Consider the following 20,298-nt stretch of genomic DNA (forward strand, 5'->3'; position numbering starts at 1 on the left):
CGTGAGCCATGGCTGCTGAGCCTGTGCGTACAGAGCCTGTGCTCTGCAACGGGAGAGGCCACAACAGTGAGAGGCCTGCATACTGCAAAAAAAAAAAAAAAAAAAAAAAAAGTTATGCATTTTTTAATTTTAATAAATACTATGCTATATTCTTTAAAATTTGTACTAAATTATCACACTGTTAGGATAATGTAAAAGAAGGTCCACTTCTCCCTGTCTTGCCACTACTATATACTCTTAATTTTTTAAATTTTTGCCAATAAGAAAAACAAAGATTGGGATATTTTTATTTGCATTTATTTAATTTTAGTGGAGTTGGGAATCTTTTTATATACTCTTTGACTATTTCTTTTTATTTTATGAAGTAACTTGTCATGTCCTTTGCTTAATTTCCAATTAGATTGGTTGTCTTTTAAATTGATTTATAGGATCTTCTGATATTTTAGTGATATTGAACTTTTATTTGTTTTCTGTTGTAAATACTCTATTCTGCCATTCATTTCCTTCTAGTCATAACTGTTTTCAGTCTTTTAAAAGCCTGTATTTTAATTCATGTTTTTGTTTATTTGTTTTTAAAACAGAAAGTTGTACAAGGGATTGATTTAAACCAAATTCGAGGGCTTGGGTTTGATGCCACGTGTTCTCTGGTTGTTTTGGATAAGCAGTTTCGTCCTTTACCAGTGAATCATGAAGGTAGGACCATTTCTCTCTCTTTTCTTGGTGGTGGGAGGCTGGCCGGGGCCCAGGTGGAGCATGATATTAAGGGTTATCACTGTTAGTGAGATTTACAGGTGGAGCATGGAGCCCCAAAATCATGTTCCTAGAGGTTAAAGCTTGGGCAGCAGTTAGTAGGAGAGGGGTGACATTGGGATTAGGTGGATTAGGAAGAGACTTGGCTCCACAATGCACAGGAGCCACAGTAGAAAATCTGATGTAGGATGGACATGGGATCATTAGCTCAGAGTGAGTAGCCTTGAGACAGGTAACTGGTCTGGGCCTTTTCAAGGAAGGGAGTGTTGTCTGTGCCTGCAGTTGTTTTGCATATGAAGCTCCTCCACCACATTCATTTGAGTGGGTGAATCAAGTTCACTTAAAGAAAATAGAATAAGACAGACAGGACCATATATCACACAAAAGCTGGAAACAAATGGTCTCTCTATTTTCAGTAGCTAGACCAAAGACATTCACATTTAATGATGTTGTTCTAATACACTCTCATTATACTCTCATTGCACTCTCTCATTACACTCATAAGTACTGTGATGAGCTGTTTCAAATGTAAGTGCCAACTTCTATCCACTGTCAGAAATTTTTCATGGGTGGTGAGGATGTGTCCCTTTTGGGATACTCTAGCCAGTAGTGCTAGCATCGAGGTTGCAAACCCAAAAGTCAGGTAGGTAATGTCAATGAATACAGTGTGCCAGATTTGAGAAGAACAACAGCACATGTGCAGAGATACATTTCAACTGACATTTAACCTTTTGATGAGTAACAGACATTTGGGAGCAGTGGAGACTGTGGTGCACTGGAAATTGCATGCTCCATCTAAAGGAGTGTGACTCTGCATTTTCAGTCGGTTGTTGCCAACTTAGGTATCACAAGCATGTTTTGGGCGAGGCTGTATTAAAGAATCCTTAGTAGTGGACACTGCTGTAGCAGTACCTTTCTTAATTGGTGGCTATGGATACTGGGGCACACTGGGACACCCTGGCATTGGAGTCAGGCAGTCCCAGATCTTAGCCCTGCTGCAACTGAGCTGTGACGCCTTGAGTGAGTCACTTAACGTCTGTGTGGCTTGGTTTCTCCTCTGAAAGGATTGGAATAATGAAACAGTAGCTTTGCTGTGAGAATTAAGTGAGAGCCGGACGCCTGAACGCTCAGAAAAGTTTCTTCGGACTGATTATGAATTCCTTAAGTTAGGAGAACGTGTCTTACTTACTCCTATGGACCTAATGCATGGAACAGTGATTTTTGTAAATGACATGCCCTGCAAAAGTATGCAAATGGATGAATGATTAGAGCACAGTGGTAATGGTGACCATCTTTTACACACACACACACACACACACATTTTTTTCTATTTATGCCACATTTACTAGCACCCCCTGTGTGCCAATCCCTGTCTGATTAAGTGTTGGGGCTTCAGAGACGAACATGAGTGGTCCTTGTTCTCAGCGGCTCACCACTGGCTCAGCTGGCATTGTTCTGGCCCAAGAGGGCAGGGCAACCCCCGTCTAGACCACTTCAGAGAGCAGAGACCCAAGGAATGGGCTGAACCTACAGACCTCAGCTCAGCAGCAGCAAGCCCTCTCCAACCATGGAGTGGGCTGCCTGGGGAGGCTGCCAGCACTTCTTTGTTGGCTTATTTTAAGTAGCTGTCAGGTGATGGTCTGTTAGGGATGCTGTGGGAGGAATTCTCGTTTTGGGTGGGACTTTAGATGTTAAGAGCCCTAAGTTCCAAGGACTCTGTACCTTCTAATCTGCTAAAACACAGGGTTTTTAACTCTGGTAGCACATTAGAATCAACTGGAGATCTTTTAAGATTACCAATTCATGAGCCTTACCCCCAGGGTTTGTATTCAGTTGGCTTGGGGTGAGGCTAGGGCATCAGTGTTTTTAAAGTTTTCTCGATAATTCTAATATGTGGAGAATTACTGGGTGCAGATGAATGGACAGCTAAAACATTAGGAATAAGAACATCTGAAGTAGAGGAAGAGTTCCTTGTTAAACCTGCTTATACCAGCACCCTCCCGGATGCCATCTTGTTTCTCATTGTAGAGAGAATTGCCTCCTGTTGACAGTCCTCCTATTAAAAGTGTTACCTAGGTTGCAACCTGAATTATAAGTGTTGAAAAAACTGTATTCCACCTAAAAGGTTAAAATGTACCCATTCATCAAATGCATCCAGCTGCAGGTGCCCTCACCAGTTTCTTGCCTTTCAACAGGTTCTATTAAGGTTAGATTTTAACTGCAATGGATTAGCCTGTACTAGAAAATGAAATTCAGATTTTAAGGATGAATTAAGAGGGTCTTTAAAGACTTCTGTTTACCTGATAATGACCCATTCTTGATTGGTTAATTGGAGTAATTGTGAAGAACGGGGAGTGGGGTCAGGAAATTAACCATCACCATTAAAACCAAAGCCATAAGACCAGCAAAACTTTCTTTAGATGGTAACCAAAAAGAAAAAGAAAAAGAAAAAAAAAATCCCAAGGAAATTAAGTACACTAGTTTGAGAACACTGACCTACATGATAAAATAGTCTCATTGTTCACCTTTTCTTGTTTGGTCTTGATCTTCCTTTTCAAGATCAGACCAGTGCTGGGTTGGACAGAGGTGCCATTGCTGTGTGCTTCCAACCTCTGCAACCCACCTAGCTCAGACCATGACTGGGTGACTCATTCCAGCCACAGGAGCTCTTGGGAGGGAGAGGAACCAAGGAAGATAATTTAGGGTCAGGGAGGAAGTTACTACTTAGGCTACTCTGTAACAGAAACCTAATATTTAGATGGTTTTCTGATTCACAGTCATTTCCTTCAAGTATCCCTGGAACACCATCTGTGAGGTGTTGACAGTATTAATTGAATGAGTACAGGGATAAATAATCTGCCCTAAGGTAAACTGACTATGTAACCCAAATTCTGCTCTACCAGATTATTTCCAGTTCTCTTAAAATATGATGCCTTTATGGGTCTGTGCTCTGTTGGTTTCATGTGCTGTTTCTATTGTGTAGCCCCTCCTCCCTCACTCTTTCTTCACCTGCTTATCCAGTGGCCAGTCATTTTCAGAGTTAACCTAAAGCTTTCCTGCGTCTTGGAAGCTCCCTGTGCAGCCTCGGGCTCGGCTAACTGGGAGCTTCTCTGTGCTCTTTCTTCTCTCTGTACCATGTCCAGGACTTCTGCCCCAGCAGTCATCACTCCGTACAGACTGTTTTTCCATTTACCCACGTGTTCCGTAAGGGCACAGACTGTGGCACATTCTTCTTGGTATCCCAGCACCCAGCCCTGTGCCTGGCATGTAGCAGATGCTTAATAAAAGATGAAATGAACTTTCAGTGGAGTCATTTATTTGTGATTTTCTGCAGGCACTGAAAAAAATATTAACTTCCAGGTTGTTGTCTGTAATGAACATTGTTAATTAATAATCATAATAAATATAATAAAGTAATTGATTCTACACAATGCTCAGTGTGTCATTCTGAGAGCCTCTTCATGTAGAGATAGTAGTGGCTGATCGGTCTGTCTTTACAGTAGAAAGTTTAGCAACAGGTGTTTTTGTCTTGAAGCAGCTGCAGACAGATTCTATACAATATTTAAGATGCAATGCAGATATTGTCCCCCCCAACACCCACACACCCACATTGTGTGTGTGTGTGTGTGTGTGTGTGTGTGTGTGTGTGTTTACGAATGTGTGCCCACATACCCACAGTCTGATTCCGTGATGGTTCTGGAATAGGACCTGGACATCAGTATTTTTAAAGCTATCCCAGGAGATTCTAATGTGAAACTAGGGTTGAGAACCAGAACTTTAAGCAGTTTTGTCATACAGTAGAATCACTCAGCTGTTTAAACAAAATCTTAGATGTACCTATGGAAGGTTTCATGTACTTTCTCTTATTTTAGATGTATTACTGTTGTTTGAGGAGTTTTTGTGGGACCTGAAATCTCTCCAGGCAGGCAAACCAATGAGTGAGTCCTTGACTCATTACGATGATGACCTAATTTAGATGTGTCCTTAGGCTGAATTTTTTTGTAAGTTTAAAAAATTCTTTTTCAGCTATATGGAAGAGTAAGGAGAATAAGATAACAGCCTCCTATGTATGTATGAGGATAAACAGATGAGGTTTTGCCACATTTGCCACAAGTCCTTTTTTTTTTTTAAAGAAAGAACCACTTGAAGCTTCAGTCCATGCCCTCCCCCTCCCCCGCCCCTCTGCCCAGCAGGTAATGGTTCTGCCGTAGCTGGTGTTCACAAACACATTTCTTCTGTGCTTTTACCACATGTGTGTATACCCACAACAACAAACAATATATACTGTGTTTAAAAATACCCCAGCTGGTGTCATTATTCATGTTGATGTGTGTAGCTCGAGTTTAAATTTGTTGTACTAATTTATTTATCCATTCTCTGCACAGATCTACTTTCAAAGCACACTTTGTGCTTTTCCCAGCTGTGAGGTAGTAGGCATGTCTTCAATCTCGGAGTCAGTTTGTCATTGAAAATGGCCTAGATCTCAGAGTTGTTTTAAGGATTAAATGAGACGATGTGTGCAAGAGGTTCAGCACAAGGCTTGGGACACACACACACAAACGCGCATGTGCAGCTTTATAAACACTCATTATTAGCAAAATTATATAATTGCTGCAGTTATTTTGCCAGTAAATAAAATAACATGTGAAGTGCCTATCTCAGTTACTCTTGGGTCCCTTTTATCTTCCCCGTTTATAATCTCCCGGGTATATTCCTTGCTGTTCTCTGCATTTTGCCATCAGAGGAAGCAGAGGACTGTGAAAAGAATACTGGCTTGCCCATCAGTGCAGGATGAATTAGCAGAGTCTGGGGAAGGGGGAAAGGGGCAATTAGTTTCTCTGTGGGCTGCAGGATGGTAGAGGTAGGATGTGAGGGGCACTGCCCATGCTCCTTTTCCAGCTGATTTTAAATTCTGTTTCCTGTGATTTATTCCTCTTGAGGGCCTACTATGTGACAAGTACTTGCCATATCCTTTATGCACATTATCTTTTGTTCAATGAATGAAAAATCTCAGTTAATCCTTATATGCTACATTTTGCAGGTAAGGACACTGAGGCTAAGAAAAATTAAATAACTTTCTCAATATTTCTGCCTATACTGAAAGAACGTTCCCCATTAGGTCTGCCTGGTTCCAGAATGGAAAAAAAATTCCAGCGCTTCCCACCCCACCAAACAAACCAACCGAGTGAGGAAAAACACTTAAATTAACTAATTTTAATTAGAGTGACTAGAGGAAGTGAGAATATAGGCAAATAAAAGCCTTTATGTCAATGTATATGATATTATACCTAAAATATTTGTCCATATTTCAAGGAGACATACCTTGAAAAGCTGAAGTATTTTTTAGGCTTATTTCATTGGCTCTTTTCTTGAGTATATACCCAGAAAAGTTTTTCTAGGATAGGTGGGATAGGAAAGGAAGGGGAAAAGTTGAGAGAGAATGAATGGTAATATAATTAATTGGTGGATCTTGACTGGTTTTTCCTTTAGACGTTTAACCCTGGGACTGTATTCAAAGAGCACATCTCTTGAAGTGTCCGAGATATGGGTAGGATGTACTAGTCAGTGTTGGTGGTGGTCCTTTCACTGGTTTCTTGTTGATGTGTGAAATTATACAAGCAGTTGTGCAGATTTTTGCCCTTGGGAATCCATAAGTGCCCCCTTGAATTAGAAGGATAAGGATGCACCTGTGTCCTCATCTCCCTTGTTTTTGCTAGGGGATTCTCATCGAAACATCATCATGTGGCTGGACCACCGGGCGGTCAATCAGGTCCACAGGATCAACGAAACCAAGCACAGTGTCCTGCAGTACGTTGGGGGCGTGATGTCCGTGGAAATGCAGGCCCCGAAGCTTCTGTGGCTAAAAGAGGTAAGTGCATAGCGTTGAGGAGCGATTACTCATAATAGAGGATTCCATTTATTGAATCTGTTGGTACCAGGCACCCTTCTCATCACGGCTGTTGTGTTTGATTTTTGCAGCAATTCTCAGGAAGGTTGATCCCATTTTATTGATTCGGTTGTGGTTAAGTCATTCTGCTTAACTCAGGCAAGGCACTGTGATAAGTATTTGATGCAGATTATCTCTTTGAATCCTAACGGCAACCCTATAAAGTAGTTTTTTTCTTTTTCTGTATTTGTAAAACTAAAGCTAATAGAGATTCGTCAGCTCACCCAAAGTGACTCAATAAGTATGCAGCAGAACCAGGATTTGAACCTAAAAATGACTCTGAAATTGATTTTCTTAATATCCACTGTTCTACTGAAGTTCAGAGAGGTTAATTACCATTCCAGTTAGGAAGTGGCAGAGCTGAGATCAAGTCCAAATCTTCTGACTGGAACATTCTTTCTCTACATACTTTTAGCCCCCAATGATTAATCTTTGGCCTTAGTGGCATTTTATGGAATGCCTTTCTCATCTCACCTGAACTTGAGTTTCCATACCCTTGTGTGATAAGGTGATCTCTGGCTAAGGCACTTGCAGGTGGTTCCCATTTCCAGATGTTAGAATCATTTATGAAGTGTGGAGAATGGTGATGTCAGCTTAATGGTTCCCAGTAGAGATGGATGTGTGAGAAAGTTCAAGTCCTCTGGGAATTGCAGGAACTTGAAAACCCCTAGGTGGTCTGGTGAGGAGAGAATCCATCTAATGATAAGACCTGCCGTGATTCATTTACTGGCCCTGAGGTTTCAGGTGGATTGAGTCTTCAATTACTCAGATGTGGGGTTGGGGAGAGTTTAAAGGTGATGAGGAGGTGTCCTTGGATTACCACCATGGGGCAGAAGGGAGATAAGTAAAAAGGGCGTCAGTAATCAAGGCAGGCTTGGCTTGTTACTTGTTTAGTATATTGAGCTATTTTGTAAGTTTTAATTTACAGAAAGACTTCTATATTTGCTAAGAGTTTGAAAACACAGAGTGTTTTAGGAGTTGGGGGTTTCTAGGATCCTTATTCTGACTCTGTTTGCATCACACTGTGTGACTTTGGGCAAAGCAATTCTCATCCCCAGGCCTCACTTTTTCCATCTCTAAAGTGAGAGAGTTGGACTGGATCAGTTTGGAAACTTGATACAAAAATATCCTGAAATACAAATCAGTGTATTGATTTGTATTTGCACTGCCTCCACACTCTGCTATGTGTGCTATAGGCTTTAACTGATCTCATCCTAACAACCTCTGCCTGGTAGATGGCATGGGAAACTGAGGCTCAGAGAGAGGGTTATATGACTTTCCCAGACGATAGAACCAGAATTTAAACCTGTGTCTCCTGGTCTCCAAATCCCGGCTCATCCCATTAGTCATGCAGTACTAAAATCCTCTGTGAAGCATACCACTTTGAGAAGGACCAGAAATGAGGGTGGTGATGGTCTTTAAGCCAGCCTAAACATGTGCAAAAGAACAAATGGGTTGGCTGTGTCACCCTTCTGGACCACAGGTGAGGAATAGCTGTTCTGAATTAAGTGAGGAGGATTGAGCAGGTGGTCATTGGTGCAATACCAGAGCCTTATTGAGCACCTGCTTCGTAGCCAGCTCAGGGCTGTATATCCCAGGAGATCTAAATATACCTTTGGTATGAACCTGTCAGGATATTTACCTGTGCACTTGAGATCTAACTGCACTAAATAAAGCCCATAGAAAATAATTAAGTTCTAGATTTGTGTGGCAATGATTATGACCTAAGACTGACCATCCATCCATCCATCCATCCATCCATCTAATCAATTCCATTTCAGAATTTTCTAAGTAAGGCTCTAAACAGTGCCTCGCTGTGCATTTAATTACCTGAAGGCTGAGCCTCAAATCTGTTTTTCAGACTTTTTCAATTTTTTTTTTGTCTTTTTGGTAAGCACGCCCAGGAATCCTTGCTGAGAGTTCCTTTGGTTTTACTGTGATTGCAAATTCAAAATCAAAACAACTTCTAAAATCATGTTTCGTACCTTCTCCTTAAAGCCTACCAGCACGGCTTATAGCTCTTCTCAAACTTCAATGTGTAAATGAATCACCTGGAGAGCTTGTTAAACTGCAGATTCTGACCTAGTAGCCCTGTGGTGGGAACTAAGAATTTGTGTTTCTAACAAGCTCCCAGGTGATGCTGATGTTGCTGGCCTTGCGCAGACTCACAAAACCACTTTCAATGCTAAAGGCTCTCCCTTTGTATCCTGAAAAGCATCCGTGTGTGGAGAATCGGGAAACAGTACCTTCTTTTTATTGGGCTTATGGGAGACTGAGGCACAGGGAAGTACAGTAGCTTGAGTTGCTGTTCAACAGCACATTCGACGTCAGAACATGAGAGTCTGTGCCAAGTTTACTGGGCTGCCATTTGTTTACTCTTCATTCATTCCTTAATTTGCCAGATCTTACCTGAGGTCCTGCTGTGAACCAGCACTGTGGTAGGAACTGGGGACATGGGCACAAAGAGGACTCGGCCTTACCCTCAAGCGGCACAGTGACCAGTGGGGTCAGTGGTGGGGGAGCGTAAGGAGAAGAGAGGCATGGAACCAGAGCCCGCAGAAGATGCACTGAGCGCCGAGATGCAGGCATATGCAGAGTGCTTTCAGGGAAAATAATTTGCTTCCTGCACGAGCTACTTGAGATGAGCCTCAAGATATGAGTGGAGGTTTTGCGTAGTAGAGAAGACAGGAAGGATACAGTATTCTAGAGAGAATGAGGTTCATTATGGTAAGGTGTGTACGCCCTAGGACAGGAGCCTGGGATGCTTCCCTGAGTGTAGTAGGAAATGAGACCAGGTAAGTAGCCAAGGCTCAGTTTGTTAAGGGCCTATTTGGTGAGACGGATTAGTGGATGGTTGTTAGGCAAGGGGGAAAGTGTCTTAGATACCTTTGGCAGGGTGAAGAGATTGGATTAGGAGTGAGAAAATGTGTGTGGGGGGGAGTAAGAACCAGTTTATTTATTATGTTTTTATTAGTATGTATGCATTTATTTATTGACCATGCCGTGTGGCTTGTGGGATCTTAGTTCCCCTACCAGGGATGGAACCTGGGCCCCAGCAGCTAAAGCACCAAGTCCTAACCACTGGACCACCAGGGAATTCCCCTAAAACCAGGTTTCTTACTTTCCTCATTATAGCGCTTAGTTGGCCTTGCTTTTGCCCTTAGGATAAACTCCAAATTTGTAACCTGGCCCAGAAGATGGTATGTGACGTCATTTTCACCTCCCTCCTCTGCTTACTGTGTGTCGCTCACTTTGCTCACTGATCCATCCACAGGGATCCGCTCAGAGTGCCTCAAACACACCAGCTCTTTGCCACCTCAGACTTTTGACTAGGGGTTGGCAAACTAGGGCCATGGGCCAAATCTGGCCTGTTGCCTCTTTTTGGATGTCCTGGGAGCTAAGAATGAGTTTTACATTTTCAGATGTTTGAAAAAGAATCAAAAGGAGAGTCATATTTTGTGACTTGTGAAAATGATAGGAAATTAAAATTTCAGTGGCCATAAATAAAGTTTTATTGGAGCACAGCCATGCTTGTTCGTTTATCTACTGTCTGTGGTGCTTTTGCCCTACATTGGTAGAACTGAGTATTTGAGATGGAGACTGCATGGCCTGCAAAGCTGAAAATATTTACTCTCTGGACTGTTAGAGAAAAAGTTTGCTTACCTCTGGTCTTAATGATGCTCTGATGCTGTGCCTTCTGCTTGAATATTCTTCCCTCTTGTCACCATTGATTCTAACTCATCATGTAGGTCTCAGCTTTATTGTCCCACCCTTAAAAAAGCCTTTCCTGACCCTCAAATAAATCAGAGGTCTCTTGTCATTGTACTCTTAATTTTACTTCATTGTGTCTTTCATAAATTGTAATGACACGTCAATTTGTATGATGATTTGTATAAAAGCTCACCCCCTCCAACCATAGTAATCCACAGGAGGATGGAGATGATATCCATTTTGTTCCTTGTTGTGTCCCTATCCCTAATTAAATGCCTGGCAGATAGTAGGTACTCAGTAAATATTTTTTGAATGATTTGAGTGGGCCAGTAAGGAGCTATTGCAGTTTTCCAGATGAGAAGTGATGAGACCTGAATTAGGCACTGTGGGATGGAGAGGAGATGGGTTCCAGAAATCGTTAGGGGTTAATGTCAGCAGGCCATTGAGGCTTATTGGCCCTGAGGGATGAGCTAGGTGGAGGAGTCAGAGCTCACCACTCATCTCAGTATTGCTGTCATTCATGTGCTCCTTGTCCTTAGCCTGGAATCAGATGTCAGAGGGAGTTGGGCAGAATTTGGAGTTCAGACTTCTCAGAAGACAGAAGTGATGTACTAGGACCACCATACCTTTTGGGCAAAGCCAGTCGGGTCCTAATTCTGCAATATGGAATCTTAATCGTGTCCTTTACATATAAGGTTTGTGTGTTTTAGGTTGACGTATGTCTCCTTAATAAGAATTGTCAGATAAAAGGAAAAATGCCATTTGATTTTTTCATAACCCCCAGCAGTCTGGCTTCTCCATTTGGTCTCAATGATTCTGACTCTCATCTTAATGAAGGCCAAATGTAAATTAAGTTCTCTCAGGCTGGAACAGCTGGAGTCTCCTATCTTTATAAACATGAAACATTGTAGGGTAACAAGGTGCAGGCTGAGGAAGGTCAAGCAAGTTAACAGGCTGATGCCAATCCTGACAGCTCAGTGTTAATGGAAGATAATTATCTGGCTTGTAGCGGATGCATGGAGATATTCCAGTCCGTCTTTTAACTCATTTCCTCTTTTTGCTATTGTCAGCAGAACAGAAAACTAATCCTTTTATAGTTTGCAATTTTCATTGTTCATTCCAAAGGTCTGGAAGCAGCTGGCTGGAATGTCAGAAGATTCTGTTGATGGGTTCAGAAAATATATCTGCGCCTTTCATCTCCCCAGTCCATGCCCTTCTGCTTCTGTTTCCCTGATAACATATTGGGAAAATGAGTAAATGATTCTCTGATTGGTTCTAATGTGCTTTATCCTGTGTATGTAGGTTCTTGGGAGGAACCTGGAAGTTTGGATACCCAGAGGGGTGGTTTGATAACTTCCTGCTAGCTGTGGAAGGTGCTAGCACACCTAGCATTGGATGCTTTGCAGTAGGAACTCTTGAAAAGAAAACTCTGTTAGACTTCAGGAAAGCCTGGTCCTTGTCCCTTCTGTGCAGTAAGAGGCTGGCACAGTAAGGACCTCGACTGGCCTTATTCTTTCACTCTTCTTGATGATATAGTAACAATTATTCTCTTTTCTTTAGGTGTCTCATCTTGAAACTTTATGAAAGATAAACAATGTCAGTTTCTTTCTTGGAAATGCACCATTTGTTTTTTGATGGCAGTTTGGTGGAAACTATAGTCTTTTTCTGTTAGTTACTCTGGCTTTAAATTTCGTGCATAGGTCTGATATTATTTACCTACATTCATCAGATCTTAGCAGTACAGCTCATACAAGATTGGAACTTTGGAAGATAGAACACAGTTCTGTAACAACAGAAAAAGTACAGGATTTGAAGCCAAACACACTTGCATTTAAATCTTTCTCCACCATTTACCAATTTTGCAACCTTAGGCTAAGTCAGCATCTCTGAGTTTCAGCATGCTTAGCTGTCAAATGATGATAATATCAGCCTTGTGGAATTATTATAATTTAGTCAGATATTTGTAAAATATCTTATTCAGAGAGTAGTTTAATTCTCACTTCCACTGTGCATAAAAATGTTTGTCTCTACTGATGGACATGTCAGTCACATTCTAGCACCAATCGAGAGAATTTTAAACACTAGAATATCTTATTTTAAGTAGCTGAGTGTAATGAGTGGTATGTTTTTCCTGTTTGAATAATAGCTACGGAAACCATCTAAAAATGACCACAAAGTTGTCAGAGACAATCATAGAAAATAGTAGAAGAGTATAAAACATATTTTCAGAATCATTCATTTATTTGAATCATCCACATCCTCTGTGTAATACCTATACCAGAAAGCAGCCAGCTTTGAATTGCAAAGCAGATTGACTTACTGAATACCTTCTACTTGTTTCCCCTAAAATTCACCAGTGCCTCCGGCCCTGGAATTATTTTATTCCACAATGATTATTTAATCTTTACACTAGTCTTGTGGAGTAGATATTATCTCTTTTTATAAATGAGGAAACTGAGGCTCAGAAAAGTTAAATGTCTTACTCCTAGTCTCGCATCATGTAAGCATACGTACATCAAGAACCATACAAACAGCTCCATCCCCCATCCCCCTCCTGTGGGGTCCTGTGCAGTTCACTGTGGGAACCCAGAAGTGGTCTCTGCCTTCACAGAATTACAGCCTTTTAAAATATATATATATATGTACACACACACACACACACACACACACGTATATGTATATGTATTTATTTATTTGGCTGAGCCAGGTCTTCGTTGCGGCATGCAGGATCTTTTAGTTTTGGCACGTGGGATCTTTAGTTGCGGCATGGAACTCTTAGTTGTGGCATGTGAGATCTAGTTCCCTGGCCAGTGATCAAACCCAGGCCCCCTGAATTGGGAGTGCGAAGCCTTGGCCACTGGACCACCAGGGAAGTCCCCCAAATTACAGCCTTTTTGGACTAAGCAATAAGAACAGAATAAGGAATTAGATGAAAACAGTAGCTAAAATGTATACAGTGCTTATTATATACCTAGTACTTGTCTAAGCATTCATCCATGTTAAACTCGTCTAATCCTCACAACCACCCTGTGAAGTTAAGTCTCATCTTTTACAGATGACAAAACAGCCTCAGAGATGTTAAGCAATTTGCCTAAGGTTATTCAGCTAATAAATGGCAAGGCTGGGGTTTGAACCTTAGCATTTCAGACCCATAGAATGGGCCTATCATCATTTCACTCTACTGCCTCTTCAAGTGTTTGCCTTGCAGGGTTTGAATAATCTAGTTCAGGGAAAAAACTTGGAAGTAATGACTTCGGGAGAATCTGAGGCTGGGAACAATGGGTGGTGGGTTCATTTTTTTCATCTAAAGTCTTGGCTGAGTGTCTCCTATATGACGGGCACCGGGGTTGCCAAGGTGAGCAAGACAGATGAGGACCCTGGGTAGTCTTCTGGGAACTTAGATTCTAGCATAGAGCAGCAGAAAATAGACATGGGGACAAATACATATGCAAAGTGATTTTGTTTTCTGGAAAATGCTATGAAGGAGAATGGCAGATGAACAGATGTGGCATAGCTAGTGTGTTCTCTTGGGAGGTTTTGGTTGACAAGAATGATGAGACTTTCAAGAAGAGGGAGCAGCGGATTCAGTGAGGGGAGGAAAGCACCTGAGAGATCAGCATTGGAGGTCAGCAGGGCTGGCAGGTATGAGCAAGGCAGGGAGTGGCAGGAGGTGGGGTAAGAGAAGGGGCCAGGGGCCAGATCCTGCACCGCCTTGAGGCCATGCACAGGAATTCCGATTTTATTCTAAGAGCAGTGAGAAATGGTTGATGGATTTTAAACATGCGTGTGACATGATCTGTTTTATGACTTCAAAAAAATCCTTCTGGCATATGTACTGGGTAGATAATAAATATTTGTATAGCAGCAACAAAGTTTACACTATAATGTGAAAGGGAAACAAATTATGAGGCTGTGCAGTCTTATAAATGCATTTGTCTTAAGAAACTTACAGTATAGAAAAAAAATGGCTGTATATTACAAAAAACAATAATGAGACACTGTCCGTGGTTCGTATAGTTTGCTGATGTTGTAGCACAATGATCATGTTTTTATTACTTCTTTGTACTTTTCCATTAAAAAGTAATCTTATAGTTCCAGCTAACCTTTCTGGTTGACAACACTTTGTTATTTAGCATGGGATTTTTTTTTTTTTCTTCTTAGGATTATTTTCCTAAACCATCTGCACTGTATGAGGGACTTTACATGCAGTATTTCATCTAAGCCCCTCAGTGACACAGTATTATTATCCCATTTTACAGATGAGGAAAACAAGACCCGGAGGGCTTAAGTAGCTTGCTTCCCCAAAGCTACGCAATTAGTAAGTGGTAGAGCCAGGATTCTCACCAAGTCCAGCCCGCCTCCAGCCCCTGGGCTCTATCCGTTGGCCCTCACTGCCCTGTTGCTCATTTCTGCTCATGTGCAGGGTTACAGGCTGGCAGCCCACAAGCTGAATCTGGTCCCCAGATGGGTTTTGTTGGACCCACCCTGTGCTTGAAAAAAAATTCTTTTTTGAATTAGTGTCCAACATTTAAAAACTAAGAAATTTCACATAAAAATCCAGATTTTTCTGCTTCTCTAGAAAAAATAACAAAAGGATTTAGCAGTCCTGGGTTCACATTCTCATGTGGAAGGAACTGGCCAGAGCTGTGCAGGGGCTGTCCCTCGAGAAGGGGCGCGTGTCCTTCATTTCACAGTGGTCCCCACCCAGCCTGCCTCACCATTTCCTTTTCCAGCAACTACCCCTCTAGGCAGTTGGATTTGAGACCCAGACTGCGGGAATTTGTTCAAGGAATCCATCATTACTTTTCCTATAACAAAATGCTTAGAGAAATGGAAAGACTTTCCAGATGGGGAATTTCTTGGTCAGTGGATCTAAGGATACCATACCCATGTTCTCTTACACCTCTGGGTCTTTGCTGAGGTCTTCCTTCTGCCTGGCAAACTTAAAGTCATTTCTTTTCACTTGGGGAAACTTATACTAATTCTTCAAACTCCAGGAAGCCTTCCTTGACTTTCTCCATGTTGATTGGGGTCCTGCCCTCTGTCCCCTATGGCATCCTCCCCTTACCTCTACCCTGGAATTCATTAAACTATATTGCACCTCACTTAACTCCATGTCCCTGGTGTCTAGGGCATTGCTTAGCATCTCACACTGATAGCTCAGTAAATATTTTAATGGATGGATGCATGAACTTACCAAATCATTTATCATGCCATTTTTGATTGCTGGGTTTTGTCTGTCCAGATAGTTCCATTCCGAAGTAAAGATCCACTGCAAGTTGAGTGTACTTTCATTTCCTCTTCCCTGTTGTGGAAGAGGAAGTTTGGAGTATTACTACTCCTTTCTACCCCAGAGCCATCCCTTGGCTGCAGTCTGTTACCTTGAGTCACTGCTTATTTTGTGAGATTGATGCAGTAACTCCTCTGGGCCTCTCCTCGGTGTCTTTGTGCTCTGAGGGAACTAACCCCTTTATGTTGCTCCCTTCACCCCCAAGAAAATCCAAGACACATCAACTGAATCAAACAAGCTCTCTTTAGAATGTTTATACTAGGGCCGTTTTACGTTTGGACCAGATTCCTCCCAGCCTTTGAGCACTGCGGACGGTACTGTCAGCTGATGTTAGGGCATCTGTTGTGGATTTTCTCTCCAGGGTGGTCTTCCCATAAACTGGGCTCGTAACTAAAATATATGGAGTGTTGAGGCTGATGGCCTGCCTTCATTTACCTGGACAGTGAATCCTTTCCTTATCCCTGCATTTGCATATTTGATTTATGCCACATATGTGCTGTATTCTTTTACTTTTATAGTCCAACAAAGTAATTTAAAAAAGCAGGCCAAAATTTTTTTAAAAAAAGAAGGACTTGGCCTGATACCTAATAACATTTAATAAACGTCAGCTATTGTTGTGGTACTGTATTTTGTATTTTACTTTATAACTTCTGTGACTTGGACACATGTTTTCTTTATTTGATTGGTGACATGACCTTGCAAGTTAAATGTTACTATTTGTTACATTTTATAGATAAATATAGTAAGCCTCAAAGAGACGCAGTGACTTGTCCACAGGTATCAGGATTGGGTCTTTGTGAAGGTCCTTTTGGATCTAAATCCTGTCTTGTTTTTTTCGTTTGTTTTTTTTCTGCTGCACCACGTTCCTTCCTCATTTGGATTGGTGGATTCTTGGCTCCATAAGAGGAGGGACCAAATCTTTCTCTCCATACCTGACTGTTGTCTTCCCCGACCCAAACACAGTGCTTGGCATTGAAAAAATATTCAGTAAATATTTGCTAAATGAATTCTTGTTTCCTGGTCTGTTCCAGACTTAGGGCTGTAATAGAATAGTCCACATGCCCAGCTTTTTTGCTGCCAACCTTGTCCGACCACTGTGTCGGGGTGTCAGCTACATCTAGGAATTTACAGTATAACCAGAGAAGTGAGAGAAAGATTGCTAAGTTTGGCTGGCCTTATGCTCATGTGGTATGTGTGATTCGATGTAAAACAAAAACCGAACAAAATTCTTTCCTCACAGTGGTTAAAATGGAGGTCACATCTATTGGAGGAAAATACTGTGTTTAGAAAAGACACTAAAGAAGACAGTGCAGTTAATGTGTGTTGTGATAACAGGAACTCATTAGCATGATCAACTGCACTAAGGTGAACTGTTAGCTTGGAAATCTGGGGGCCCAGGATAGGTGGATGTTAACTGGGGAAAGGGAGGAGGGAGGCCAGAAGTCAGACAAGATGCAAGTCACAGCATTCTTCTGGAGGGGTAAGTAAATCGCATTTCTCTGAACGTATGGGTTGGTTTTATTCTCTTTCTTTTTTTTTGGTTCTGTTGTCTTCAAAATGAGAATAACTGTTCTGCTACTGTAGGGATATATTCATTTAATCAGTGAAACAAACGTTCATCTAGTAACTGCTATGAGGAGGGCATCGTGCCTGGTGATGGGGAGACAAGGCGGAAGCCAAGAGTATCCTTTAATCTCAAGGGGCTCCCAAGTCTAGGACCAAATGTAAGAGGCCGTGAAAGCCATTTTTTCCCAACATTTTATTAGCAAAATTGTCAAACATACAGAAAAGTTGAAAGAATTTTATAGTGAACACTTAGAACCATCACCTAGATTCTGCCATTAACATTTTACTGTACTTGGTTTATCACATATATATCCATGTATATGTCCTTCTATCCATCCAATCAATCCACCTTAAGTTTTTGGAGTAAGTTGAGATATTGTTACTCTTGTGAAAGCAGTTTGAAATAATACCTTTCCGAGATACTTACTAAATTCTATTTAAGTTATTGACCCTGTTTGATTGCTGTCTACAAACATTATCAACACGACTAGAATTTATTACTTATCTACGGTGTGCTTTTAACTCTGCTATCTTATTTAATTCTTTTGAAAATCCTGTGAGGTAGATGTTATCACTTACTTCGCAGATAAAGAAGATGAGGATGGAGGGAGTTAGATGGATTACTACCTACTGGCTCTGTTACTTCTGGCAGTGTTGGGATGCAAAAACCTGGGTTTCCTAACTCTAGGAAATGAATTTAAGGAGTCAAAAGTTAGCTGGTCAACTCCAGTCTTTATCAGGGACAAGGTGCCCCTGTCTGTCCTACAGATGAGATAGCTAGTTCTCTTAGTTTAAATTTCAGATCCCAGATACCACATTTGTTTGGCTTAAATTTTGAAGATAAATATGAACTCTAGAATAAAAAAAGTTATCCTAAGTTAGACTCACAGTTAAAGAATCACGCTTGAGACCGGGTGAGGTCTAAGATTCCCTCCACTACACAAACTTCAACCCATTCCTGTTATGTCTGTGCTCCAGCACAGGGGTCTCCAACCCCCAGGCCGCATACCGGTACCTGTCTGCGGCCTGTTAGGAACTGGACCGCACAGCAGGTGGTGAGCGGCGGGCGGGCAAGCGAAGTTTCATCTGCCGCTCCCATCGCTTGCATTACCGCCTGAGCCATCCTCCTCCCCGCCCTTGGTCCGTGGAAAAATTGTCTTCCACGAAACTAGTCCCTGGTGCCAAAAAGGTTGGGGACCGCTGCTCCAGCACGTTAGAGTTCCTCCGAAAGAGCTGGCTTCTTCCTCCTCTTTGCATTTACCTCCTCCTGAAACATCTGCAGTGGGAAAAAATGAATAAATGATCCAACTAGTTCCTTAGCTCTTGTGAACCCCAGGGTCCTGGCAGTACTTCTGCAGCTAAGACCTCACTGGTGGCCAGTCTCTGTGCATGAAGCCGTGTCCACTCTGCTGGTTGAATGACAAAGGGACTCAGGGATCCCCATCAAAGCCCACATCTCTCTGAATCCTTCCTGTATGGAGAGGCTGTGGATTAGGTGAAACTTGGGAGTGACCTCAGTCGTAAAAGGAAGTCTGATCTTAGGTCTACAGCCTCATCAATACCCCTACCCACACCCTCTCAAAAAGCTGCTTTAGTCTGGCTTCCAGGCTGTGTCATCTCAAGAGTCAGTGTCTTTGGCTCAAAAATGCATGACTAGGGAGTGTTCGGAGGGAATTAGAAGCTGCCTGGGGAAGTGGCTCTGCCCTCTCTGGCCTCTGTCTCTCATTCGGGCTTTGCTTAAGGTTCTGAACTGTGGCACAGATAAATGTTTTCTTCCAGTAATGCTGCATGTGCAGAGTATTGGAGCTTGCCCAAGGAAAGCAAAGCAAGCTACCAGGACATAAGATCTTTTTACCAATTAATTATTCATAATATTATTAATAATAGGGATTTCATCTTCTCTAGTATTATTTGTATCATTCACCACTGATTAGTGAAAATGACCAGTCATGGATGAGCAGTTCAGGGTCTGGCCTTTGGGAACAGCCATAACTCCTGAAGTTCTCTTTCAGTGCTGGCATTCTGTGAGCCTAAGATAGATGGGGAGAGAATCGGGACCAGAGTGAAACGTACTGCAGTTGTCTTGGCATGAGGCCGTGTGGTCTGGCTTTGGCCGGGGGTGAGAGACCAGACCATGGACCTGAGAAAGGGAGTGAATCACTGTGCAAGTATTTATCAAGCACCGCCCATGTCCTGGGAAGCAGCAACTGGGCAGCAGTGAAGGAGTATTGGGTTTGGAGTTCAAGTGGCCGAGGTTTCACACCAGGTTGTTCACTTACTCTCTGCATGATCTTGGGCGATTCATTTCACTTATGCGCCTTAGTTTCCTGTTCATGAAATGGTATTGACAACAATATTTTGTATCAGAAGGTATTTGGTAAGTTGTAGGGTGCTGGTGGTAGGGATGTATTTTCAAATGATGATTAGGACAGAAGTTGATTTCTGGGCAAAAGGTTAGTGAGGTCTATTTTTCATATACTTATCTCTAGATGCAGTTAAGAGAGCTGAGAGTGAAGGGATAAATCCACATGGTCTGAGGGTAGGCCCTTTTTTTTTTTTTTTTTTTTTAACCGTGCTTAATCTTGATGGACAACTTGGGGAGTAGGTAGTAGTATTTGTGTTTGAGCTTGTGGGAACAGCCTAGGAGTGAGTGCTAGAGCAGGGCATCTAACTCAAATCTAACTCAAGCCTGTGCCCTTTCCACAGCAGCTCACAGGCCCGGGGTTGTGGAGAGTGGAGGAATCAGGGGGAGAGTAAATCCATCCTCTGATGCTCCAAGCAACTGTTTACAGAGCAGTTTCACTTGCACTGTTATTAGTAGCTTATAGGGTACTGCCTTCAGTAACCAGCATTCTCAGGATGATGGCTGTAAGAGGAGAGGCCTTTAGACCTCAGAAGAGGTCTAAAAATACTAGCATGGTACCCATCGGTTCCTGCCGGAGTTGACCGAGGACATTCATTCATTCAGCAAATATTTACTGAAAATTTATTTTATTTCAAGTACTTGGTTAAATGCTGGGAGTATAGCAGTAAA

The 20,298-nt window shown here is 42.0% G+C and overlaps 1 protein-coding gene across 1 annotated transcript in view; it reads left to right on the forward strand.

Moving 5' to 3' along the window:
• Positions 1–20,298, forward strand: part of FGGY (FGGY carbohydrate kinase domain containing) — a 417,095-nt gene that overhangs the window by 51,572 nt on the left and 345,225 nt on the right. The window contains exons 3-4 of the mRNA XM_055083910.1: positions 582–693; positions 6,468–6,619. Coding sequence (XP_054939885.1) covers positions 582–693; positions 6,468–6,619 — 264 coding nt within the window. The remainder of the gene's footprint in view (positions 1–581; positions 694–6,467; positions 6,620–20,298) is intronic.

The sequence above is a fragment of the Physeter macrocephalus genome, chromosome 4 (assembly GCF_002837175.3).
Source record: "Physeter macrocephalus isolate SW-GA chromosome 4, ASM283717v5, whole genome shotgun sequence".
Classification (NCBI taxonomy): domain Eukaryota; kingdom Metazoa; phylum Chordata; class Mammalia; order Artiodactyla; family Physeteridae; genus Physeter; species Physeter macrocephalus.